Source organism: Mercenaria mercenaria, chromosome 11 (assembly GCF_021730395.1).
Source record: "Mercenaria mercenaria strain notata chromosome 11, MADL_Memer_1, whole genome shotgun sequence".
NCBI lineage: Eukaryota > Metazoa > Mollusca > Bivalvia > Venerida > Veneridae > Mercenaria > Mercenaria mercenaria.
This window is the reverse complement of record NC_069371.1, coordinates 79,764,001-79,791,779: the sequence shown is the minus strand read 5'-3', so window position 1 is coordinate 79,791,779 and position 27,779 is coordinate 79,764,001. Positions and strand designations below refer to the sequence as shown.

Here is a 27,779-nt window from a genome sequence, read left to right as displayed (position 1 = left end):
TCAATTCAAGCTTCAAAATATTAGCCGACAGTTTTCCGACGATTTGATGCTCTGCATCAAAATTTTACTTGTTTACTATTTAAACTAATTAAGGAAGTTATGTCGTATACGCGATTTCCGGATTTTCAAAATACGACAAATTTCGACTAATTGACGGTTGTATAGACTTAAAAGATGTCGTTATTTTTATACTGTTTCCTTAAACACCAAACTCAGATGTTCAGAAATGATATTATATCAAAATATTTACATGTAAACGTTTAATTAGAAATGTATGACAATTTCCTCATTTCCGGGAAATAGCCGTAAAATTTCTGGATTTTCCGGGGAATACACGTGTCCATGCTGAAGTTATCTCCCTTCTCCCGCCACCCCGATCAAAATAAACATACATGAAAATAGTGAGATCTGTCACGTTTTCCATTAAAGAATCGAGAGGTATTGTATCAGGGACATAAATAGATATACATTATTCATGATCGCATGTACTTCATAAATCGATTTTTTTATGTTTTTTTTTTGTAAACAAAATTGCCAAGCTACTTAGACAAGCTTAGTTTCTGTCGCTGAGTCAGTGAATAAATTTGGGTTAATTTCTGACATAATTTTGCAGCCACCGCTCCACAATATAAAACAAACTGATTGCGTCGGATTAGTTCGACTTCCAAGCTACTGTGACACAATTCAGTTACAAAGTTAGTTATATAAAGAATCAGCTCAATTTCAGGTGATTAGAACTATGCATGGAAATAGTTAATATTTGGTTTTGGAACACATAAAGGACCTCGGACATTTTCCTATTCAGATTGCCTATCCGATTAAGGAAAATGTGACATAGGGATAGACTTCTGAAATTGCATAGTTATGATAGTTGAAGACCATTTCTTGATAAATGCGACTTCATTTTACAAGTTTATGAACAAAAAAGAAGACTGTAGACATTTCTCATTCTCTTTTCTATTAAAAGTGAACATAAAATCATTTTACGTTTTAAATCTTTCCACCAGTGACGCAACAATAGTTCACATGCCTTTGTAAATAATTATTATATACGTATGCTGCAAAAATGGCACTTGGTCAGGTGGGAAAGTGTTTAAATGAAAAAAACTAAGTACAGGGTGTCAGCAATAAATTTTTACATAATATTTGACACATTATTGCATGTTTCTAAACCTTACACAAATACAGCTTTATTCATTTTTGTAAGTATTTCAAGCACAGAAAACACTAAACTAAATAAATAGGGGACATAGAAAGTGAAGTTAGAAAGCAGACAGTCCTTATAAGTATATCTTATGAATTTTCAACAGATCTGTTACCTCTTGACAGTCTAGGTCCGTCGATTGAGTGTTATAGGTTGAGACAACTGCTCTGTCATAAGTCAAGAACCAGCAAGTGTTTCGACATATTACATAATTATGTGTCCTCCAACGTAAACATGACAAAGAAATACAGAGGAACTTCTATGGGATAGTGCCACTTAGGTGCAATTTTTTTACCTTTTGTAGGACACAGTTGAAGCGAACCTAGAATGCATTTTAAGAGCAACATTTGCTTTTATTCGATCCAGCATCCTATACCCTAACAAAAACTACACCAGACACCATCTCATTAACTAACCTAATTGCTTCCAGAACTTACACTGACACCCATAGAACTAATACTGACTCGCCCATAACTAACAATGACACCCCACAATTAACATCAATTCGCTCACACGTCTGAAACTTATTTGGAAGCCAATCGAAATACTAGTAAGGACCTCAAAGAACTAACACAGACACCCCAAGAATATCTATATAAATGTTGGTACTAGCTAGTGAAGTTTCACTGATATAAAATGCTAAAAGTAGGGCATCCCTGAACCCGCAGTGGAATAGGCAGTCTCCTGCACCCCTCCGTTTCAACTGAAAAAGGCCAACTACGCCAATGTATGGCCAGCTGCACCACTGCATGTATTCAATAATAATCCTCCACATAATGCCCGGTCAGTATTGTACGTGTGTATAAATACAGTATAGCAATAGATGTATAGAAAACAAACAATAGGATATGATCAGTGCATCAGTGTTATCATGGGCACTCGGGTGGAAATAACTGAAGTACAGTTAGGGACCAAATGTTTTTTTCCACTTCTATTTTTTCCGTTTCGTTTATTTTGAAAAGTGTCAATAAAACTGATAATCTGCATGGTATCAGTTTATTTATTTTGTTAAAATATTTCATAGTAGACATACCTTAAATACCAATGCTTATTTTAAGTAAAAATAAACATTTTAAATTTTTCAAAAATATGAATCTTTGTTACAAACTGTTTCGAATTTCAAGAAAACGAATATAAAATAAAACTTTTTTGTGACAGTTTGATAGGAATATAACTTATTTATCAGTTTTTGAAGCTGTTATATAAAACTATCAGCTACTGAAGTCAAGAAATAGCATTGAACTTAGGGCAAAATCCCTAGCATAATGTCCGATGTCCTTTACTAATACTATGCATTTGGAGGATTAATAGAACTTTTCAGTCCTCACCAATGGTCATGTGCTGTACACCTTTGGCTGGGATATACTGAGTGACACAGGAGGAAGTGTCTTAGGAGTATTGCAGCAACCCTTTCCAGTTTCCTTTTCCAACGTAAGGGGCCTCCGTGGCCGAGTGGTTAAGGTTGCTGACTTCAAATCACTTGCCCCTCATCGATGTGGGTTCGAGCCTCACTCGGGGCGTTGAATTCTTCATGTGAGGAAGTCATCCAGCTGGCTTACGGAAAGTCGGTGGTTCTACCCAGGTGCCCGCTCGTGATGAAATAATGCACGGAGGGGCACCTGGGGTCTTCCTCCACCATTAAAGCTGGAAAGTCGCCATATGACCTATCATGTGTCTGTGCGACGTTAAATCCAAAAAAAAAAAAAAAAAAAATTCAAGAGTAGTAGTACATTACTACTTATTAAACACTTATGGTTGACAATTTACACTTGACTGAGCAGGTAAGGGATACAAGGTAACTGTCAAAAGGCATCCGATTACCAAAAGGGCACTACCATCTTGGACTCTTGCATATCAAATACATTTTTGTAGCCTTTATGCCAATGTGTGTTCATGCGTCTTTAATAGTCCAACTAATTGTATGCGAGTAGTGACATTGTGATAATTTTTGCACAGGTCAGTATCTCCTCCGTATACAACATAGGAAAGGCCTTTTCTGTGGTGAACTTTCCACGATGATTCTATGAGGCGATTTTTTAATCACATTTTGATTATTAAAAAAAACAAAAATATTAGTGAAATTTTAAGATACCTGGAAAGAATATCCATTTTTTTCCTTCCATTCAATTGATGTTTATGTGAATTAACGTCAGAACACGAGTTTGTCACTGTTTTAATCAACGCACCCAAAAGTTTACACACATTTTATTAGGGGTGTAACGATACATCGAAATATCGATGCATTGCGATACTGGGTGTCACGATAGTATGCATCGATAGAAAAGTCACGATCCAATAACAATCACCGATAGTTTCTTCTACAATCGATAGTTTTGATAGTTTTGAAATTTTAGTAAATACAGAAATAATTAATAATGTATAAACCAAGAAACAGAGCCAGCTTTCATTTGCACCTCGGAAAATGTTTACTAGTGATGATAATCGGACAGCATAATGATAATCGATTAATCAGATATAATCAGAATGCCTTTCGAGCGATTAATCGGAAAATAATCAGAATTTCACACTGAACCTTCTATAACTTATTAACCATTAGCTCACTTGACTAACTGTATTAGCATATATTTAGCAGGAGTAATGTAATTTGTGTGTGAAGTTTTAGCCCTTGTATGCAGATATCAATATAGCTAATTAAAAAGTATATTTTATTTATTGAGGTATAATGTGTTATATTTATATGATTTGCACCCAAACGACTGTGGGACTATCAGGAGTCCCTGAGAAACCGGCCATGCTGTCAGACCTAAAACATCTATTTGTACATTTTATTATTGGTTCAAACTTCAATGCTCTCATTTTTTTTATTTCTATTTTTTTTTTTTTTTTATCAAATTAGACATCTACAGCTGCATATAAAAATATCTAAAAGCACAATGCTGATTGAAATTATGAAGTAAATCAACCTACATTACGAAAGTGGGCGGGGTACCATTATTTGCAGTCTTTACTGCATAATCGGCAAACAACATTCCCCATTTTTAGCCCACCATCATCAGATGGTGGGCTATTCAAATCACTCTGCGTCCGTGGTCCGTCGTCCGTCCGTCCTTCCGTCCGTTAACAATTTCTCGTTATCGCATCTTCTCAGAAACTACCTGGGGGATTTTGACCAAACTTTGTCAGAATGATGTATTGGTACCCTAGTTGTGTCCCCCTGAAAATCAGACTGGTTCAACAATTTTTTAGTAAGTTATGGCCCTTTGTTTATTTCTATAATTTACATAGATTTATATAGGGAAAAACTTTGAAAATCTTCTTGTCCAAAACCACAGAGCCTAGGCTTTGATATTTGGTATGAAGCTCATCTAGTGGTCCTCTACCAAGATATTCAAAATATTTCCTTTGGGTCTAATATGGCCCCGCCCTGGGGTCACAGGGTTTATATAGACTTATATAGGGAAAAACTTTGAAAAACCTCTGTTAAAAACCCACAGGGCCTAGGGCTTTGATTTTTTGGTATATGACATCAATCTAGTGGTCTTCTACTAAGATTTTTTCAAATTATCCCCCTAGGGTCAAATATGGCTCCCCCCCGGGGGGTCAAAATGGTTTACATAGACTTACATAGGGAAAAACGTTGAAATTTTCTTGTCCAAACCACAAAGCCTAGGCTTTGGCATTATTAATGTACCATCATCTAGGGTTCTCTACCAAGTTTGTTCAATTATCCCCCTAGAGTCAAATATGGCCCCGCCCTGGGGGGTCACATGGTTCATATAGACTTATATAGGGAAAAGATTTTAAAATCTTCTTGTCAATAACCTAAAACATTCAAATTTGGACCACATGTATGGTTTTGAGGGGCAAGATGAACCTTGACATGAGTTGACCTTAAATTGACCTAGTGACCTACTTTCACATTTCTGTAGCAAACAGCCTTCAAATTTGGACCACTTGCATAGTTTTGTGCACTGAAAAAAACTTTGACCTTGACTTTGACCTAGTGACCTACTTTCACATTTTTGAAGGTACAGGCTTCAAATTTGGACCACATGCATAGTTTTGTGTTCCGATTGGGAAATTTTTGACCTTAAATTTTGACCACTGACCTACTTTCACATTTCTCAAGCTACAGCCTTCAAATTTTGGACCACATGCATATTTTGTGTACCGAAACAAACTTTAAACCTTTACATTGACCTAGTGACCTACTTTCACTTTTTTGAAGGTACAGGCTTCAAATTTGGAACACATGCATAGTTCTGTGTTCCAAAAATAAATTTGACCTTGGATTTTGACCTAGTGACCTTTCACATTTTCCGAGCTACAGTCTTAAAAATTTGACCACATGCATATTTTGTGTACCGAAATGAACTTTGACCTTAAGATTGACCTAGTGACCTACTTTCACATTTCTGTAGCTACAGGCTTCAAATTTAGACCACATGCATAGGATTGTGTACCGAAACAAACTTTGACATTGACCTAGTGACCTACTTTCACATTTTTGAAGGTACAGGTTTTAATTTTGGACCACATGCAAATTTTTGTTCTGAAGTGAAATTTGACCTTGATTTTGACCTAGTGACCTACTTTAAACATTTCGTCCTTGAAATTGATCTAGTGTCCTACTTTCACATTTCTCAAGCTACAACTTTCAAATTTGGACCACATGCAAAGTGTTGTGTACGGAAATGAAATTTGACCTTGAGCTAGTCAGTAAGTCTTGAAATTTGGAACACTCAAAAATGGCACATTGGTGGGCGCCAAGATCACTCTGTGATCTCTTGTTAAATTTTCTTTCGCTGCTGCACCTTTACGTGTCTTGTAGAATTCAAACTAATTCCACACTGGTGGTATAGCATTCCCTGGATTGGGGAATGTAGCTTTGATTGCATTATTATTTTGATCGAACGCAGTATGCTTTGCCTTCGTTTTGAAGAGTGGAAAAGAAATGAACCTAAATATGAAGTACCACCAAAAAGATGCGTAACTCCCGAATATGCTTTAAACTAGCCTAAGTGTCAAATAATCGATTATGCATGTTCATAATCGATGTCCGCGACTTTGGCTCATTAAATGATCGACAATCGATTGTCGGCGACAATCGGAACATCACTAATGTTTACGTCTTCAATTTACAGTAATTACACTCATGGAATTAAACTATCATAAAGGACTGAGAAGTCTGGGAGATAATTAATAAATTCAGTTTCTTAGAAACTTTGATTAAATATATTTAAATAACCTATTAATCTTAAATGAGAAAAAGTACTATGGACATGGAGAAAGTAGGCTACTTGTATGATATAGCAAACTGGGGTGGCTAACTCGAAACTTACGATATCGCTGAATTTACGAGGTTATTTACGACAGTGTTAAGGTAACACTAAGGTAACGCTATTTCGATAACTCAAAGCATACCTTATCAACCTCGTATGTTGAGCCTGACTTGCGATACCGTAAATGTGAAAAGTGCATAAAAATGAAAGGGGAAAATCTTTCAACATTTGTAATTGTCCTATCTTTAAGGAAAAATTATATAACAACTTGTAATTATTTCCTTCATTTTTGTGTCGATTTGTTTAACTAAAGCAATTAAAAATACTTATTAAATCCCAAAGGTGTCCGTAACCGGAGCAAGGATATAGGGAGAATTTTGGAACTTCCTGAAATCGTTCAAAAGGTCCTTTTGCTGTTGTCTAAAAATTTCAGTATATATATTCATCGATGTCAGATATTTCCGTATTTGAAAGCGGCAACCTAACGATTCAGAAATATTTTTAAAATGAATTTCGTGTAATAATTGTTGATTCTACGGAAGCGTGAAAGGGCCATCAGACGCTAATACGTTTTATTACGTTACGGCCGCGGAAAGGATATAATTAAGTTGATAAAATTTAAATTTATCGCCTTTTTCAGACATATCAAAAAACACCCGGCCCATTGGGCCTATAAGCCAAAAGTGAATAAAAATTCGTAAGAAATTAATGGCTTACAATAGGCACCCTAATGTGTTTTCTAGTAAAAGAAGACAAAATTATACACAATATGTATAAATATGTTAGGTAGATTTGAATGGTAAAGGCTAAGCGCCGACAGTGGTTAGTTTAGGATGGTTTGTAGGGGAGGGGGGGGGAGGGGGTCCCCCTAAGTAAATAGGATATATGATAGAACAACACAGCTTGATGCGCTGCTTTTATTTATAAGAAAAAAACTCTTTCCACTCCGTGGTCTACCCCGGGTATTAATATTAATTTATGGTTCATTGTAATGTGTCTCTCTTGCGATGGAGGTCTCGGGGTGCAACCAGGACTTACTTTTGGGAGGTGAATGTAAAATTTATTCTTTTGATGGAGCTCCTGGTTTATCTCATACGAGTAAAATTAAATGAAAAAATGTTCAAACAATTATCCCTACAATCAAATTTCCCGTCTAATGTTGCTGTCATGCTGAAAAGGACATTAGTTTTCTATGAAAACAGTTCTTCTTTCGTAAAAATGACAAGGATGTTGCTAAAAAGACTAGATATCACACATAAAAGCGAAAGAATGCCATTAAAAAAATTGTTTGCGACATAAAATTAAAATAAAACTTCATTAGGTTAAAAAAAACATCAAATACATATTAATTAATGATTACAGCATAAATGAAGTTTCATCAATTGACCACGATCCCACATGTCCCACGCGGCATTAACCATCGTCTGCATATGACGCTCAACAGCAACTTCGCGCTTAATATTCTTCAAAACAAGTGAAAATAAACCGCACCGTTGTCAATCAATGATATTTTTGATAAAAATGAATTACATATAAACTATAATGATAAATCATTAATTTTTCAAATGATTTTGTTTTTGGCACCAACAAACTGATCGGTTTATTTTGAATCTTAACCATAACTTTGAAATCAGATTAGGTTTGGAAAAAAAAAAAAATTTTATACTGAAGATAAAATAGCCAGAAAACGTTGGTATGTAAACTTTTCTGGCGGAGGATGTAATCAACCCTAACCTCCCAATTTCCCAAAGGGTTCCGTAAATTATTGCTCCGGTTATAAGTGCCAAAGTACGAAATGACGAGGGGAGGGTGCCATTTTAATTTCGGATCCGAATGTTACGCGAATAAAAAATGCATTTCCTGAATGTTTGGAAACAGCTATTTGGTGGGTTTTAACAGGCCTTTTTTATTACATATATGGGAGTCAGGGCGTAGCGCAACCACTTCGAGCTACTCAGCGGAGGATGTGAAAAGGGAGTCCTCTTCCGTTTGTATGGGTCAGTTGAATTACCCCACGGAAACATTCTGTGTATAGAAAGGAACTTGTGGCTTCTTGTAAAAGACGACTGCGTGACCTCCGTAGATCTATAATGCACATACAGGCACACTTCAGCTACATCTATATACGCAACGCAATCTTCATTTTTCGACAATTAAAATTTTTTTTTATAAAAGAAATTCCCAATAAATAAAATATTGAAAGCTAAGGGATGAGATTATAAGATGAAAAATGAAGAATTCAAAGAGCTTTATTGCACACATTTAATTTTGCACTGTGATAGAGGGTATTCAGTACATCCTGCCTTAGCGTCACCTACAGGTATAAAATTAAGCGCCACTTGCTAAGAATACCGATCTACGAAACTTTCCAAACTGACTGTATTACCTATTTTTCCCCCGAACGAAAGCTCTAAGATATTGTTTTTGATATAATTTATGGGCAACACTTTGACCCTCTCTTGGCTGATACCTACAATACTGGGCTTATTTAAAACTGAAGAGAGATCAAATTTTCTGGTATCTTACATGTATAATAACTTATTTGAGACAAGACCTTTGGATAATACTTTACAAGGCTGTATATACTTAACGTTGTACTACAGAATATACTTTTTTTAATATGATAATTATAAATTATTATCAGGATACAAATACTCGCTACATTTTGAAGCATGGTATGTGTTAACGTGTAACAAGAATTTTCATTAGTTCAACACATAGCTGACCTGTTATGAGTCTTTGCTGTGTTGTTTAAATTCTAAATTTATCCTAATTATAAGGTCGAGAGGTAATTTGACGGGAAACTTAATCCAGTAAATCTTTTGAAGATTACCTAAAATTTCTTTACTACGGTGTCATGAACCTCATGAAGGATCATGAAAGGATATCAAATTATGTTACACCTGTCACCACTTTTTGTATAGTGGTTTAAAACTTGTTGTTGATATGAATCACTTTTTGAGGTACGGTTAACATTTGAAATGCACTTGTCTACAATAGAAATTATTATATAGAATGACAGTTGTGAAAATATTTACTAAACTGTAGATTAGGAGTACAAAAAATCTGCATTCATTGCAGTACTATTTATTTTGAACGTATCCCAGGTTCAGATTATGGCAATAAGCAACAAAAAATGCTTTTATCATGACACTGAACTAGCTAATACTTAAATTGTGGAACATCGTAATTTGAACGACTGAAACGTCCAGATCTGATACTTTCTTTCTTAACGGTCCTCGACACAGTAGGAGTTACCGAAATCAAATTGACATTATAATCACACAGTACAATATATCTATAAGGACAGAAGAAAGTAATCTGTATTATATAACTAACTATTACGGAACTATTCAATTTATATAATATTGACTGTAAATTTCCCTAAACACGTTGGGATTTAAAAAAAAATTTGATGAACATCGTAAGGTTTTACCACAATTCAAAAAGTGGACATTGCATGTTTGAGGTCATTTGAATATCTTTCAAATTTTCATTATCCTCTGATCTCTTATGTGTTTTTTAACTAAATAAAATCCATTGTTCATAGACCTGTATTGAGGCAACTTTGTATAGTTTTTGAAATGATAGTTTGCCTTGCAGGCAGACGTGAAAAAAACCAGATTTTTTAGGAAATTACCACTAAAATCGATTTAAAAAACAACAGCAATGAGAATAAGCTATGATTATAATGAAAAATTAATTAGAAAGAGTGAAACAAAACTAATTTCTCTTCATTTCAGTCTATTACGATATAGATAAGGCAATCAATGTTTACTATTAAGTACGGGGATTGACTTAAGGTAATATCGTTCTTACGAGAAATTGAGTTAATCAATTAAATACCTACAGCAAGAAAAGGAGACGTTACGACCACCTTAGGACTTAAGGGACCTTTGAGTTAGTCACCCCTGTTCAGTAGGGCCCTTCATTTAGTGCTGGTACACCTTAGTCCGATCCATCAATTTTCGTCTTTTTTGATGCTTTGGGTTATTAAACATGTTGACATTCGCAACAAAATGGCCGATTCGTTTGAGTATACCTTGGATAGGTTTATTGTTTTACTTACTGTCTCAAAGCCAAGGAAGGCAAGAAATAGAAAAAACGTTAAAAATATTTAATGTTAGATTTATTTCTGTCCATTTCAGTTATACAAACATCTCAATGTATATTATTAATACTATTAATAGCAATTATAAACAGTGCCGTGTCTTACACTGTGTAATAATGCCAGTTGGTAGTTTTACTGTATAAAACATGGTGGGCGATAACTATTGCAATAGTATCGCAATAGTAACCTGCAATAGAATAGTATTGCAATAGTTTTTCAGCAATATTAATAGTATTGCAATAGTCAAAATTGGCCTCAATAGTCACCCCTACATTTTATATGGCTCTGCTTCATGTCACATGATTGATAACTGCACGTTCAGCTGTACTGTTTTGGAAGAGTGTGATGGCAGACATGTAAATTCAGCGAGGTAGCCAAATGAAACATATAGTGTTTACTCTTTATTAACGTGTTTTACTGTTATGTTTAAACCATAAAATGATTCAGTTTTATTTTGTTTTGAGCTTTCATTGTTTAAGTATATTGCCTGATCATGTTTTTACCTAAATCTTTTTTCACCACAAAAAAGGTGTTTACTTGTTTTGACGTAAAGAGAGGGATTCTGCCCTATCACGAAAATATCTCGGAATCACTTCTGTCAAATTTTTTGGACTAGCGTCTTTAAATCAATCTGTTGTGAAACAGCAGGCCAAGAAGGAATATAATTCATATAGAGTATTAACCCTTGCCTTAAATGATTTGATATTAATGTAAACCAGAGATTTATATATTTTATATGCATGATCTAAAAATAGACTCCCGCCAAATAATCACATAATGAAATAGTTGCTGGTCATGTGGTGTTTGTTATCTTCTTGCATTGCAAATGTCCTTTCATTTATTTTTACCTGTCAAGATCTTTTTTTCATACGTTTCATAAATGCATATTTGACGAAAACAACCTGATGGGCTACTTCTGCACAGAATTCAGAAAGATTTTAGTATTGCGATCTAAACATCAGCTACTTTATGCTAAGTCAGATTTTCTTAAATGACAGAATATTGCTTATGTGCTAGAAGGGTCTTATGCTAAGCTAAATCTTGTGGGAATATAAGTCTCTGAGAATCTGATAGTCTAAAAAATGTCGAAAAAAGTAAGTGGATCTTATATGAAATAAGGCCAAAAAAGAGGTATGTGTGGTTCAGTGGTTCAGGGAACATTGCCTAAAAAAGTTAGGGGGGTCAGTAGGGATTTTTTCTTTTTTCTTTTTTTTAAATCATATTTTCATATGTGCTGCTTAACTTGCTTAACTTAAAGATTGTACTCTTTAACCTTGTAGCATGTATTTTCCTTTCTTCTATGCTTGCTTTTTTGAATTAAATAAAAAAATAAATGATGAATCAGATTGTCCTTAAACAGATTTTTAAAAACAGAGAATTATTTAAGCAAAAATGTAATAATTTGAAGAGAAAGTCATCTTAAACATAATTATGTTGCGTTTGAATAAATAAAGTTGAATGTTTATTATTATTATTATACCTAACTTGTATAGCACTCTTTTCTTTAAGTCTGGAAGAAGCTGAGTAAGTCTTTTTCAACATTTTCTTCCTAGCAATTTTCACTGCATACCGAAAGAGTTCAACAACAATACCATTCTTTACATTTGATGAGGATAGTACAAGATGACATAGTTCAATAATGCGCATGCTTCCAGAATCAATACATTTATTGTCATAGTTTTATCTGCATGCTAACAGAATTTAAGTCACCAGGATATTCCATTGTGCTACAGAAGGCGATAATTGCATAACATTTCATTATTAAACTACAAAATTAAACGCTAGAAAAACCTCAAACGTATCAGGAAAAAGTGTGCTTAAACATTCATATCCGAAAAGATGTTATCCGAATTCCGAGATATAACAGGTGCCCGCAAATGTTGCTGTCCATTGTTTTTCGAATATAACTTGTTATTTTGGTAATTTAAACTTCATTCTCTTCATTTTTATTCTCTCAGGTCAATGTTAGACAAATATAACTACAAAATGCAAAATAAATAAAATCATATGCAATTTGAATGAACGTATTTGGTGTAAATTTCAACTCGAAATTTCGGCCTTTAGTTACGCTTTCGGCCATGCACTTTCAACTTAAATTTCGGCCTTATAAAGTCATTTTAACAAATTATTTATGAAAACATAACAAGGGCCTTGCATTTATAATTGATTCATTGAAAACTCGATAAGTTTTGAAAACTTAATCGCTAAATTATCGGTTATTTTCATATCGATGTATGTTTTCAATTTTCAAGATGGCGGCAAATTTTATCGGGAAAAGTATGGCTTCGTATAAATTTACAAATAAAGATGCGGAACATTCTCATCCATCGGAGGTTCATCAAAATCTCGAGTTCATCCGGGGAACCATGGTAGACCTCTGGTATGCGAGAATGGATGCTGGAGTGAAGACATCGGTCGATTTTAATGACTGGTATCATAAATGTTTCATATTAAAAAAATTCGTACCCCAAAAAATCGGGGAAAAAAATGTTGGGGTCGGCGGGTAAAATAAGGGTCGGTCGGGTTCCCTGAACCACACGTATTTTTTATTTTGGCCTAAGAACACAGCCTGATTTAGTGGTGTTCAACCTTTGAAAATCAAATCTAGGACTTAAATTAAAAACAAAGTATTGAAGCAATATAATTATTATGAAATATTTATATGCAACCTGTAGGCATAGGCAGATATTTGGCCATATCTTTTTTCAGGGTTTCCGCTGTCTGTCGCCAATGACAGCAAATGTGACAAAAAATAAATTCTGGCGCTAAAAATTTTCAATTGGCGAATTTCAGTGGCACCAACAAAAAAATACAACGAAAAAAAAAATCAGTGATCTGATCTTTCTCACAGACGTAAATTTCGTACACTGTGTACTGGAAATCGATGCAAGGTATAGGTCGCGCATGATCGATTATACATAAGTGTTGTCTATTACTTGAGATGAGTGTTTTTAGTAGCTAGTGACATTTTGAGGGTCGATTAATTTTACTATTTGATTAACTGATGAGTTTAAATACCCAGCTGATTAGATAATTACGCAGGCGTTGGTTAAAGTTGTTTGTAGCAAATTTAAAACAATGGAAAGAAATGTCGCGCGTGATGTCGCCTACGCAGTTAACTGACCAGTATCTAAATGATTGAAATAAATTTTAATAACTATATACGTGCTAGTTACTGAATGCCTGTTATTGTTATTATATCTAACAAAAGTGGTATGTCAGCTCTCACAGACTATAACTGGCTCCAACTTTGGAGCCACTGGCGCAAACTTTTTCTGATTGGCAAATTTATTGGCGCAAAGTGAAATTGACCAAGAGGAAACCATGTTTTTGGTTGAAAAATGACAGAGCGTGAAACGAAGGTCACCGTGAAATGCACACTGCCGAACTGTTTATCTTTAATCAATATATAGTGAATGGGTGCTGGATTTATTTTTGGGTCCTGGACTGCCTATAAATGTTAATATACACCCAAAGGGACATATTATGTTATACCCCCGGTGTCCGTCTGTCCGTCCGTCCGTTAGCAATTTTGTGTCCTCTCTGTAACTCTTGAACCCCTTGAAGATTTCGAAGAAATTCGACACAAATGTTCACCACATCAAAACAACGTGCAGAGCGCATGTTTCGGATGGCTTTGTTCAAGGTTAAGGTCACACTTGGGGGTCAAAGGTCATATGAGTTTGTTTCGTGTCCGCTCTGTAACTCTTGAACCGCTTGAAGGATTTCAAAGAAACTTAGCACAAATGTACACCACATCGAGACGACATCGAAGTGCATGTTTCGGATGGCTTGCTTCAAGGTCAAGGTCACCCTTAGGGGTCAAAGGTCATATGACTGTTTCATGTGTATATTGCTCTGCACTGCAGTGTTCTTGTTTTTATTTGGCAGATCCCTTTTTAGCTCACCTGAGCCAAAGGCTCATGGTGAGCTATTGTGACCACTCAATGTCCGTCGTCCGTTGTGCGTTGTGCGGTGTGCATCGTCCGTTGTGTGTCCATCAACATTTTCTAAAAAAATCCTCTTCTTGAAAACCACTGGGCAGAATTACACCAAATTTCACGGGAATGATCCTTGGGTGGCCCCCTTTCAAAATTGTTCAAAGAATTGAATTCCATGCAGAACTCTGGTTGCCATGGCAACCGAAAGGAAAAAACTTTAAAAATCTTCTTATCCAAAACCACAGGGCCTAGGGCTTTGATATCTGGTATGTAGCATCATCCAGTGGTCCTCTACCAAAATTGTTCAAATTATCCCTCTAGGATCAAATATGGCCCCGCCCCGGGGCTCATATTGTTTATATAGACTTACATAGGAAACTTTGAAAATCTTCTTGTAGAAAACCACATGGCCTAGGTCTTTGATTTTTGGTATGTAGCATCATCTAGTGGTCCTCTACCAAAATTATTCAAATTATCCCCCTAGGGTTAAATATGACCCCGCCCCGGGGGGGGTCACATGGTTTATATAGACTTACATAGGGAAAACTTTGAAAATCTTCTTGTACAAAACCACACGGCCTAGGGCTTTGATATTTGGTATGTAGCATCATCTAGTGGTCCTCTACCAAGATTATTCAAATTATCCCTCTAGGGTCAAATATGGCCTCACTCCGAGACTTATATATGAAAAAAAGTTTTAAAATCTTCTTGTCTGAAACCACAACATTTAGACCTTTGATATTTGGTTTGTAGCATTGTCTTATGGTCCTTTACCAAAATTGTTCAAATTGTTTCCCTGGGGTGAAAAGAGGCCCTGCCCTGGGGGTCCAAAGTTTTATAGAGACTTATATAGGAAAAAAACTTAAAAAATCTTCTTGTCTGAAACCATACGACCTATGCTTTTGATATTTGGTATGATGCATTGTCTAGTAGTCCTCTACCAAAATTGTTCAGATTATGCCCCTGGGGTTAAAAGAGGCCCCGCCCTGGGGTCACTTAGTTACTATGTGAGTTATATAGGAAAAGTACTGACCTACTTTCTTGTTAGCTCACCTGAGCACAAAGTGCTCAGGGTGAGGTATTGTGATCGCTCACCGTCCGGCGTCCGTCCGTCCGTCCGTCGTCCGTCCATCCGTCCACACTTTCCTTTAAACAACATCTCCTCTTAAACCAACAGGCCAATTTTGATGAAACTTCACAGGGTTGTTCCTTGGATGGTCTTCTTTAAAAATTGTTCAAAGAATTGAATTCCATACAGAATTCTGGTTGCCATAGCAACCAAAAGGAAAAACTTTAAAAATCTTCTTCTCAAAAACCAGAAGCCCTAGAGCTTAGATATTTGGTGTGAAGCATTGCCTAGTGGACCTCTACCAAGTTTGTTCAAATCATGACCCCAGGGTCAAAATTGACCCCGCCCCAGGGGTCACTTGATTTTACATAGGAAAATCTTAAAAAATCTTCTTCTCAAAAACCAGAAGCCCTAGAGCTTAGATATTTGACATGTAGCATTGCCTAGTGGACCTCTACTAAAATTGTTCAAATCATGACCCCGGGGTCAAAATTGACCTTGCCCCAGGGGTCACTTGATTTTACATAGGAAAATCTTCAAAAAATTTCTAAAAATAAACCAGAAGGCCTAAAGCTTAGATATTTGACATGTAGCATTGCCTAGTGGACCTCTACAAAATTTGTCCAAATCATGACCCCCGGGGTCAAAATTGACCCCACCCCAGGGGTCACTTGATTTTACATAGGAAAATCTTCAAAAAATTTCTAAAAATAAACCAGAAGGCCTAGATCTTAGATATTTGATATGTAGCATTGCCTAGTAGACTTCTACAAAATTTGTTCAAATCATGACCTCCGGGGTCAAATTGACCCCACCTCATGGGGTTATTTGTTTAGCTTTAGCAAAGAATTTATTTCAAGAAAGCAATTAAACTCAGGTGAGCGATATAGGGCCATCATGGCCCTCTTGTTTTTTAAGATACAGCCTCGAAATTTTGATGACAGACACAGTTTTGCACACCAATCATAAAACTGAATATCATTGACCATGAATGTGACCTACTGACTTTCTTAATATTTTATCATCAGTTTGATCTTTGAAACATGTAGCTCAAATTACTCAGGTGAGCGATCCAGGGTCATCATGACCATCTTGTTTGTTCACTTACAATAATTTTTTTTGAATTACTTCCCTTTTATGTTACTATAAATAGCTTATTTTGTAACTTTTTTATTATTGGCCGTAGGGAAAAACCGAAACCACTTTTCTGTGATACAACATGGATGGTACCTCCAATTTTTAGGTGTATTTTGACATTTCTGTACCTGGTAAGGATTTTTTTGTGAACTTAGAATTTTTTTTTGGAATTTCTTCCCTTTGTTGTTCCTGTCCTTTAGGCTTCAACAGTCAAGTTCTTTAAATTTTGCTCCCATCCTCTGATATAACCCTTTGGGTGTATATTGCCCCACTTGGCAGAGCTCTTGTTATAATATATAGCATCATTATTGAGTCAATATTGACCAAACAAATGCGTCAAATGCCTATGATGCAACCTTGGAGTTTTGTAGTTTGCCGAAAAATGCCTGGATGTACTACAGTGAGTTCTGATAATTACACGTGTGTTACAATCAAAAACTTATGACAGGCACACTTTTTCAAACAACGTCTGATTCAGTTTGTCTCTGCTTAATCTTACAAATGTGCCCAGGGGAAGAATTTCTTGACAAAAAGTAAGTCACAGTGAGGATAGACAATACATGAGTCATAATGATTAATGTCGGGCCAATTGCTCATTTTAATTGTTTTTCTTTGTTGGAAATGATCATTGCTGTGAGACTGTCAATCAGAAGCTTCTCCAAATAGAATACAACTATGTACATTTATGTATTAACAATATTAACAAGAGGGCCATGATGGACCTATATCACTCACCTGTTATCATTGCACTTGAGGACAAGAAGGTCCTCAGAAAAAATATCTAAGTCCAAAGGACAGGAACAACAAAGGGAAGAAATTTAACCAAAAAGAAAGAAAAAATCTTACAAGGTATAGATATGTCAAAATACACCTCAAAATTGGAGGTACCATCCATGTTGTACCACAGAAAAGTGGTCTCGGTTTTTCCCTACAGCCAATAATAAAAACGTTACTAAAAATAAGCTATTTATAGTAACGTAAAAGGGAAGTAATTAAAAAAAAATTATTGTAAGTGAACAAAAGAAGGATCTGCCAAATAAATCTGTTGACATAAATGAAATTTCAGATCAGTATCTTCATTAGTTACGGAGATATACCCATTTTAATTTGAAATAAAGGGAGGTAATTTGACATAAAATCAGTCCATAGTTATCTACCCTGATTGGCTCAGTCCAACTAATGACATAATGAAATTTTAAATAAGTCCTATAAGTACTTACTGATGTAAATCCATTTTGATTACAATCAGGGGAGGTAATCAGATATAAAATAACTCTGGAACCTACGATTGGATCTGATTTGTCATGGAATCCAAGATTTATTGTTGTTGAAGATATTTTGGAAGTTTGTATCAAATAAAACCATAAATGAAGTCTCTATATGGCTGCAAAAGACAAAATAGCCAATTTTGGACCTTTAAGGGGCCATAACGCTGGAACCCATGATGGAATCTGGCCAGTTCAAAAAAGGAATCAAGATCTTGTGGTGGTACAAGTTGTGTGCAAGTTTGATTAAAATCAAATCATAAATGAAGCTGCTATTGTGCAAACAAGGTCAAAATAGCTAATTTTGGCCCTTTCAGGGGCCATAACTCTGGAACCCATTACAGGATCTGGCCGGTTCAAAAAAGGAACCGAGATCTTATGGTGACACAAGTTTTGTGCAAGTTTGATTAAATTCAAATCATAAATGAAGCTGCTATTGTGCAGACAAGGTCAAAATAGCTAATTTTGGCCCTTTCAGGGGCCATAACTCCGGAACGCATAAAGGAATCTGGCCAGTTCAAGAAAGTAACCAAGATCTTATGGTGATACAAGTTGTGTGCCAGTTTGGTAAAAATCAAATCATATATAAAGCTGCTATTGTGCAGACAAGGTCAAAATAGCTAATTTCGGCCCTTTCAGAGGCCATAACTCTGGAACCCATAATGGGATCTGGCCAGTTCAAGAAAGGAACCGAGATCTTATTGTGATACAAGTTGTGTGCAAGTTTGGTTAAAATAAAATCATAAATGAAACCACTATCGTGCAGACAAGAAATTGTTTACGCACGGACGGACGCACGCACGGACTGACGACGGACGAAGGGTGATCACAAAAGCTCACCTTGTCACTATGTGACAGGTGAGCTAATAACTTGCAAAGGCTAGACTTACCATGAATATCTCCTAAGAATGTAATTTTACTTTGTTTCAAAACTTATACATTCTTTATAGCTCACCTGCCACATAGTGACAAGGTGAGCTTTTGTGATCACCCTTCGTCCGTCATCAGTCCGTCCGTCCATCCGTCCGTGCGTCAACAATTCCTTGTCTGCACGATAGTGGTTTCATTTATGATTTTATTTTAACCAAACTTGCACACAACTTGTATTACCATAAGATCACGGTTCCTTTCTTGAACTGACCAGATCCCATTATGGGTTCCAGAGTTATGGCCCCTGAAAGGGCCAGAATTAGTTATTTTGACCTCTGCACAATAGCAGCTTCATTTATGATTTGAATTTAATCAAACTTGCACAAAACTTGTGTCACCATAAGATCTCGGTTCGTTTCTTGAACCGGCCAGATCCCGTAATGGGTTCCAGATTTATGGCCCCTGAAAGGGCCAAAATTAGCTATTTTGACCTTGTCTGCACAATAGCAGCTTCATTTATGATTTGATTTTAACCAAACTTGCACACAACTTGTATCACCACAAGATCTTGCTTCCTTTCTTCAACTGGCCAGATCATCATGGGTTCCAGAGTTATGGCCCCTTGAAGTTCCAAAATTGACTATTTTGGCTTTTGCAGCCATATAGAGACTTCATTTATGGTTTTATTTGATACAAACTTCCAAAATATCTTCAACAACAATAAATCTTGGATTCCATGACAAATCAGATCCAATCATGGGTTCCAGAGTTATTTTAATATCTGATTACCTCCCCTGATTGTAATCAAATGGATTTATATCAGTAAGTACTTACAGGACCAGGGCGTCCGCTGGGATTTTAAAAGTTGGAGCCACCAGTTTAGCCACTTTCAAAATTTTAGAGCCACTTTGGAGCCAATCCATTTTTTTGAAGCCGTGGTCTGTTTTGTATGCATAAAGAAGGGATATGTGTATAAAATAAACAACATAATACTTGTTACACTTACTATGTATTAATGTAATATCTTTTGTGTTTTATATTTTCTTGTAACAAATAAATAAATAACAATTTTAAGTCTTTTTATCAATGTTGATACAAAATTAAATAAGCATGCTTATTAACAACACAATCTCATATTCATCATATATCAACTTTCAACTATCAACAGACTCTTTTAACAGAAAGATGTGCATTTATAGGGACTTTTCGAGAGCTCTTTAAAAGGGCAGGGTATTGTTAAAAATGGGACAAGGTGCATTTTGCGCGTTGCACACCTTTGTCTACAACAAACAAAAGGTATATTTCCAAGGTTTTCTGGTCATAAATGTCTCTTTTGTAAGTTACTGCATTGTTTACTACATGGTGTGCAATACAATCTTGATGCAGAACCTAACATTTTATGATATTTCTAATAAAGAAAACTTGCAAGACAAAAATAATGACTGCAATCATAAATCAGACAGTAGGTATTTATTAATCATAATGCATGTTATATAAACAAACAGGAATAATGTTCTGTGTCTTTGTTTTTCATTTGAATTCATAGCAAGTTTCTTTTAGTGCAAATCTGAATACATTTTCAATAAATGTCATTATAATTTCATCATATTACTGAACATACCGTTGATACTCATGTAAAATGTGCTGATTTATGACCTCCGGGACCACCCCCGAATCGTGAGGGCGTAGTAGTCACAGGTATACACAATTTTTCAACTTCAAAATAAGTTTATTTACGATTTTCGCCATTTTGGTAAAGGGAAACTACTCTCCGCGCTAATTGTCCACGCTAAAATTTAATATGAACGTTACATTCCGTAAAAGATAGAGTGTTTGTTTGTTGTTGATTTTTTCCTTATACAATTTTAATTTCATGTAAATTTAACATTATTTTGCTGAAAGAAATATAAAAATCATAGATATTACGATACTAAGTAATTAAATATCGAGTATCAACTCCAACCGAGATCAAACTGTGAACAACAAAACTGACACGAGGTGTCTTGCTGAAATTACAAAATACTGCGGAAATTGAAAGAAAAGTTTGAAATTAGGGCTTTTTCAGGGGGTTTTAGGAAAAAGGCCCCTGGTCATTTTGGGAATTTTTAACGCAGTAAATTGTCAAATTTGGGAAAATATACTGACAAATTAAGTGAGTTTTTAATTAATATATATTAGTTTAAATCTTCAGTTTCAAATTTTACTGGTAGACAGTATCCCCTTGTGAAATTTTGATTTTTTTTTTCAGGATTGTGTTCCAATATTGCCTAAAAATACAGTAACTCTTTATTTGTCATGCTAAAATTTTTGTTTACAGTTTGTTTTCACCAAAGTTATAACTGAAATTATCCAAAATGTAGAATGGCAAAGTGCGGTATTTTCGAGTGTAAAAACTGGGTCACGAAAATATGTGACAATTGATTTTAATGGTATAAGAACTACCTGTCAACATGTTTTGGGTACTTTATTCAATTAATATTTGTGTTTTTATGCATTTTGAGAGGTTTTTGCATACATATCATACATTTCTTCTGCAAAATCTTGTAATTATTTTTTGCCGAGGTTGCAGACGGCCATGTTACTAAAAATAGAAACAAGTTGGTTTTTCCAACATTTTGTTTGATTTACTTGGCAAACAAGACTAATTGTGCAAGAGTTATTATTGAAAAAAAAACAGAAAGTAACTGATTTCAGTTGGGAAATTTTTCATTGGATTGGGAATTTTTTGCTCCAGATTGGGAAAAATAGAGCATATTTGGCATTGGGAATGGGGCCGTGAGATAGGGTGAAAAAGCCCTGGAAATTATTTAAAAATGTGGGATAATTATCGCAATTACTGTAAATATTATCTGATTAAGTTAATCTCATAATGACCCGAAAAAATCGTCGGGAAAACAGCGTGGAAACAGCCATTCAAAACAAATGGGTTGCCGCTCATTGATCAATAAAATTGGTTTGGTCATCGATAATTGGATCAATTAAAATAAACATCAGCGGATACTTCAAACATATCCATTGAAAACGTGCTTTCTTTAATTGATCGCATCCGTCTTCCCCGCTCCAGTTAACTGGCACACACGTCACAACATTATGTAATATACACACCTGTCAAAACATGCATCAGCTGATTACTTGCTATCGGTTTTATCTACCCGGGAGAATATCCGAGAGGCGCGAAACGGGAATCACACTTCCGGATCAAATACACAATAACAACGTGGGGAAAAAATGAAAATATATGTGGAGCCATAATGTTTCGCCACTCAAGATTTTTTGGAGCCACTTTAGTCAAAGTTGGAGCCAGTGGCTCCAAATGCGATAGGCAGCGGACGCCTGCAGGACTTATTTAAAATTTCATTATTGTTATTAGTTGGACTGAGACAATCAGGGTAGATAACTATGGACTGATTTTATGTCAAATTACCTCCCTTTATTTCAAATTAAAATTGTTATATATCCATAACTAATGAAGATACTGATCTGAGATTTCATTTATGTCAACAGATTTATTTGGTAGATCCTTCTTTTGTCCACTTACAATATTTATTTTTTTTTAATTACTTCCCTTTTACGTTACTATAAATAGCTTATTTTATTTTACTTTTTTATTATTGGCCGTAGGGAAAACACGAGACCAGTTTTCTCTGGTACAGCATGGATGGTACCTCCAATTTTTAGGTGTATTTTAACATATCTATACTTTGTAAGATTTTTTTCTTGTTTTTGGTTAAATTTCTTCCCTTTGTTGTTCCTTGTCCTATTTTTTCTGAGGACCTTCTTGTCCTCAAGTGCAATGATAACAGGTGAGCGATATAGGGCCATCATGGCCCTCTTGTTTTGTTGGTGGCCAACGCATTACTTCCTTTAGGTTTTTGAGCCATATATTGCATTGAATCAATAGTAGATGTATTTTTTTATTTATTTTTCATAGAGAAAGATACCATCCTTTTATAATATTTACGTAAATAATTTTTATTGGCACGGCTTAGGAAAATAATTGCCATGGGACCAGCACATGGAAAACAGTTTCCATCCAATTACTTTAGAATCATTTGACCTAGAACCTTCAAATGTCATACAATGATAGGAATTACAGAGTAGATGACCCTTATTGTTTCTGGGGTCACTTGAGCTAAGGTCAAGGTCACAGAGGCCTGACATGGAAAAACTCTTTCCGGTCAGTAACTTGAAAACCACTTGGCCCAGAATGTTGAAACTTCATTGGATGGTTGGACATGCAGAGTAGATGACCCCTATTGATTTTGGGGTCACTCTATCAAAGGTCAAGGTCACAGGGGCCCGTACATTGAAAATGGTTTACTTGAGAACCACTTGACCCAGAATGTTGAAACTTCATAGGATGATTGAACATGTAAGTAGATGATCCCTGTTGCAGCCAACCATAAGTGTCTCTTTGACTTTCACTCCTATCCCCTATTGACTTCTTGCCTATTACTACTATGCATTGTGGGAGACAAGGGCTTTTCCACAAAAGCATCTTCTAGTTTGAAAATTAATTACCCCCCTTAAAAGGAGGAGAGGTATGTTGTAAATATTATTGTTTGAAGATGGCGGTTGGTTGGTCTGTAGACCAATCAGTTTCCGGATGATAACTCAAGAACGCTTGGGCCTAGGATCATGAATGTTGATCGGGAGGTTTGTCATGATAAGCAGATGACTCCTATTGATTTTGAGATCAGTAGGTCAAAGGTCAAGGTCACAGTGACCTGGAACAATAGAACTTTTTTGCCAGATAACTAGAAAATGCTTAGATCTAAGATCACATTTGATACGGAGGTCACTTATGACTGGTAAATGACCCATAATTATTTATTTGAGGTCAATTCATCAAATGTCCAGTGCACAGTAACCAAATAATTTCTGTTCCTTGTGCAGTTACTGAATGCATCAAGGGGGCATTTCGTGTTTAGAGCTCTTGTTATAATTAGAATCTCCAAACATCACATAATTATCAATTAGTGCATGACCTTCGCTCACATTTACTGTTATCCCCCTTGTTCCAGTAAAAGCAGTGTTTTCCCATTGATTTGTTAAAAAAGAATGAAAATTCTTATAATTCAAAAAAGATTTTGAGCAAGAATAACCAAACCTCACAAAATTATCAATATGCACATGAGCTTTGCTCATATATTGTTTTTTCCCCCTTAACTGAGTTAAAGCAGAGTTTCCCACTTATATTTGGTAAAAAAAAGATTGAAAATGCTTATTAATCAAAAGTAATTTAACTAGACCCGCCAAACTCAAAGTAACTGTTCATACCCATTATCAGAAACTGTAAACGCCTGCCCACATCAGTCCTCTAAGTGCTTTGATTTAGGGACTAAAAAAAGAGAAACCTTTGAACTACTTCTCATGCATTTTCGATGGAGCTTGAACAAACTGGGTTAGTAGAGTCATTATATGGACCTCTCTCACTTTTGTTCAAAGGGTTCTGCTCGGCCCTTTTTAGAGGCAGCCAGAGGTAGAAGTAGAAAAAAAAACAACTTTGAACCAAAACTACTCTAGTGAATCAGATAATGAATCTCGACCAAACTTGTTCTGTAGCATCCTTGTATTGACCTCTCTCAACTTCTCAAGTTTTTAAAATGGTTTTGTTTAGGCCCTTTTAGATACTGCCTGAGCTTAAAATTAGCAAAAATATTTGAAAAATTTCTTCTTACGAACCACTTGTCACTTGTTGGGTGTTCACCAAACTTGGTTTGTAGCACTTATACAGACTCCTCTCTAGCTTCTTCAGATGTTCAGCTTGACCTGTAATAGGGTCGCCTAATCTAAAAATGGAATAAAAAGAACTTTAAACAACTTCTTCTCATGAACAACCTGATGTATCTTAAAAAAAAATTGGTCTGTGGCATCCTTTTTAAGACCTCTTCCAGATATGTTCAAATGGTTCTGCAAGAGCTAAAAAAAACTTGGACTGTAACCTTCTTGCATGGAGCGTAAATGGCCTTTAAACAGGTTGACATGAACTATGTAATGGATTTTCACCAAACTTTGTCTATAACAACCTTGTTTGGACCTTTCTCGTATGTATCAAGATAGTTTAGCTTGACTCCTTTCAGTGGCTGTCCGGTCTAAAAATGCAAAACAAAAAACTTCAAACAACCTCTCATGAACTGCTTGATGGACATACAACAAATTGGGTTCTGGACCTTTCTCAGGTTCATTCAAATGGTATTTTTTGACCCCTTTTACAGGGCACCTGAGCTAAAAATATTAAAAAGGTTCAAATAGTTTCTTCATATGAAAGTCTCAGTATATCTACCCCAAACTTGGTCTGTGGCATCCGTCGACATTGTTTAGATTGTTCAGCTTAACCCCTTTTAGGGGCTGCCAGAGCAAAAAGAACATCTTAAAATGTCCTCTTTTTTCATAAATCATATGATGGATCTTTACCAAATTTAGTCTGTAGCAACCTTGTGTGCTCAGGGGCCTCTCAAGTTTTATTCAAATAATAACCCATAAATACATTTTAGAGCCATACCAGGAAAACTAGAAGACATTGAATAAGTTTTAATGAACTTACTCCATTTAAGTATAGCACAGAAACAAAAACAATAGCAAAATAGGTGAGAATAATTAATTAACTGAAGGTTAAAGAGTATCATGTTAAGCATTGTTCAATGGGGGAGAAGTTCATCTGTATTAATCAAGGCGACAGTTTTATGTTATCACCTCACTTACTATCATTAAGGTTGTCTTTTTGTATAATAACACCATTTACTTATTGTGAATGTATATATATATATAAGACGTGCCATGGGAAAACCAACATAGTGGCTTTGCGACAAGCATGGATCCAGACCAGCCTGCGCATCCGCGCAGTCTGGTCAAGATCCATGCTGTTCGCTTTCAAAGCCTATTGCTACTACTAGAGAAACTGTTAGCGAACAGCATGGATCCTGACCAGACTGCGCGGATGTGCAGGCTGGTCTGGATCCATGCTGGTCGCAAAGCCACTATGTTGGTTTTCCCATGGCACGGCTCATATATATATATTTCTATTATTGTAACTAGAGAGAAAAAAAGGTGTGATTCAGGGTCATCCTATGTATAGGGATGGTTGTTTTGTTACATTCAAGTACCATATCTTTTCTGATAAGTGTTTTGTTATATTTGATAAGGGCAATCCTGTTGGTTTGAAAGCATTTAAAAAATATTTTATTATTGTACTGTATTAACACTGGCACTCTCTTTTCTCCATTAGTCAGAGTATTGATCATTTCTGTTGACCATAAATCAAATATTTCCTTCAAAATAATGAAAACTGAATGTAAAACAGATTTTAACAGTACTGGCTTAAGATTGTTTCCCATCAGGTCTGACTTAAAATTATCTTTGTTTTCACTCCCGCAACCCATGCCAATGAGGTTTGGGTAGGTAGGTAGGTAGGGAAAATATATTTTTTATTTAAAATATTTTATTTCAAAAATAGTTATAGTATAATGTACCTAAATAGATAATGGCATGTTTTGAGAGAAATAATGAATGATTATAATTATACTTACTACAGTTTGCTTAATTTCATTTTTAACCCTTATCATGCTGGAAAGGATTGTTTCTGCCTTTGCGACCAGTGTAGATCATGATCAGCCTGCACATCCGTGTGCAGTCTGATCAAGATCTGCACTGTTTGCCATTCAGCCAGTATCTTTTTGGAAAGCATCCCTTTTAACAGTTAATGGGTACTTTCCAAATTGAAAGATGGACAAGTTCATTATAGAAATTTAGCAGGGTAAGGGTTAATATATGATAATTCCATTCATGTTATCCATCTTTCTAAAGAAGTCCAGTGTTGGTAAAAGGACCTTAATGTTTCAAAACATCTTGCTAAACATTGAACTTCAGTTTTACATCTTTTAAACATACCTTTAAATCTTGATAGGATTAATTCACCAAGAAGTTTTTAAATTTCAATTTTGGCTTTATTGGTGGATTGTTACAAAACTTCCATGATATCTTATAGTTTATATATCATAAAAGTAACATTTCTCTGAGTGTAAAAAATTTGAACTTTTGAGAGAAAAAAATCGAACTTTTTCAATGGTATGTTATGTCATCTCAGTTATTTTGTGGCAGTATCGTATATCAATATTGACACTAGATGTTGTTTTTAGGTTCTCTAGGCAGACTGCTTATCGATCCCCCACTCCATCCCCTCCCCCCAGCCCCGCACTATCAGTGTCTTTTTACTTTGTCTCCTGTCCCCTGTTGATTTCTTGCCTATTACTATTATATATATATAGATGCATTGGGGGAGACATGCGCTTTTTATATCTTCTAGTTTCTGTCCCTTGTGCAGTTACTGAATGCATAGCTCTTGTTAGCTCATCTGATTTTTTGAAAAAAAATGATGAGTTATTGTCATCACTTGAGCGGTTGTCGGCGTCGGCGTCGGCGTCGGCGTTGCCTGGTTAAGTTTTATGTTTAGGTCAGCTTTTCTCCTAAACTATCAAAGCTATTGCTTTGAAACTTGGAATACTTGTTCACCATCATAAGCTGACCCTGTATAGCAAGTAACATAACTCCATCTTGATTTTTGCAAGATTTATGGCCCCTTTTGTACTTAGAAAATATCAGATTTCTTGGTTAAGTTTTATGTTTAGGTCAACTTTTCTCCTAAACTATCAAAGCTATTGCTTTGAAACTTGGAATACTTGTTCACCATCATAAGCAGACCCTGTACATCAAGAAACATAACTCCATCTTGCTTTTTGCAAGAATTATTGCCCCTTTTGGACTTAGAAAATCAGTTTTCTTGGTTAAGTTTTATGTTTAGGTCAGCTTTTCTCCTAAACTGTCAAAGCTATTGCTTTAAAACTTGCAACACTTGTTCACCATCATAAGTTGACCCTGTACAGCAAGAAACATAACTCCATCCTGCTTTTTGCAAGATTTATGGCCCCTTTTGGACTTAG

At 35.5% G+C, this 27,779-nt stretch overlaps 1 protein-coding gene across 4 annotated transcripts in view; it reads left to right on the top strand.

Annotated features, from left to right (window-relative positions):
- Nucleotides 1-326: 326 nt before the first annotated feature.
- The window catches only part of LOC123532297 (5'-AMP-activated protein kinase subunit gamma-1-like), a 416,776-nt gene continuing 389,323 nt past the window's right edge, over nt 327-27,779 (top strand). For 2 of the 4 annotated variants that reach the window (XM_053517856.1, XM_053517853.1), the window contains exon 1: nt 327-438. In XM_053517856.1, coding sequence (XP_053373831.1) covers nt 393-438 — 46 coding nt within the window. In that variant the 5' untranslated portion in view covers nt 327-392. The remainder of the gene's footprint in view (nt 439-27,779) is intronic. The other 2 variants (XM_053517855.1, XM_053517857.1) reach the window with 2 other exon arrangements.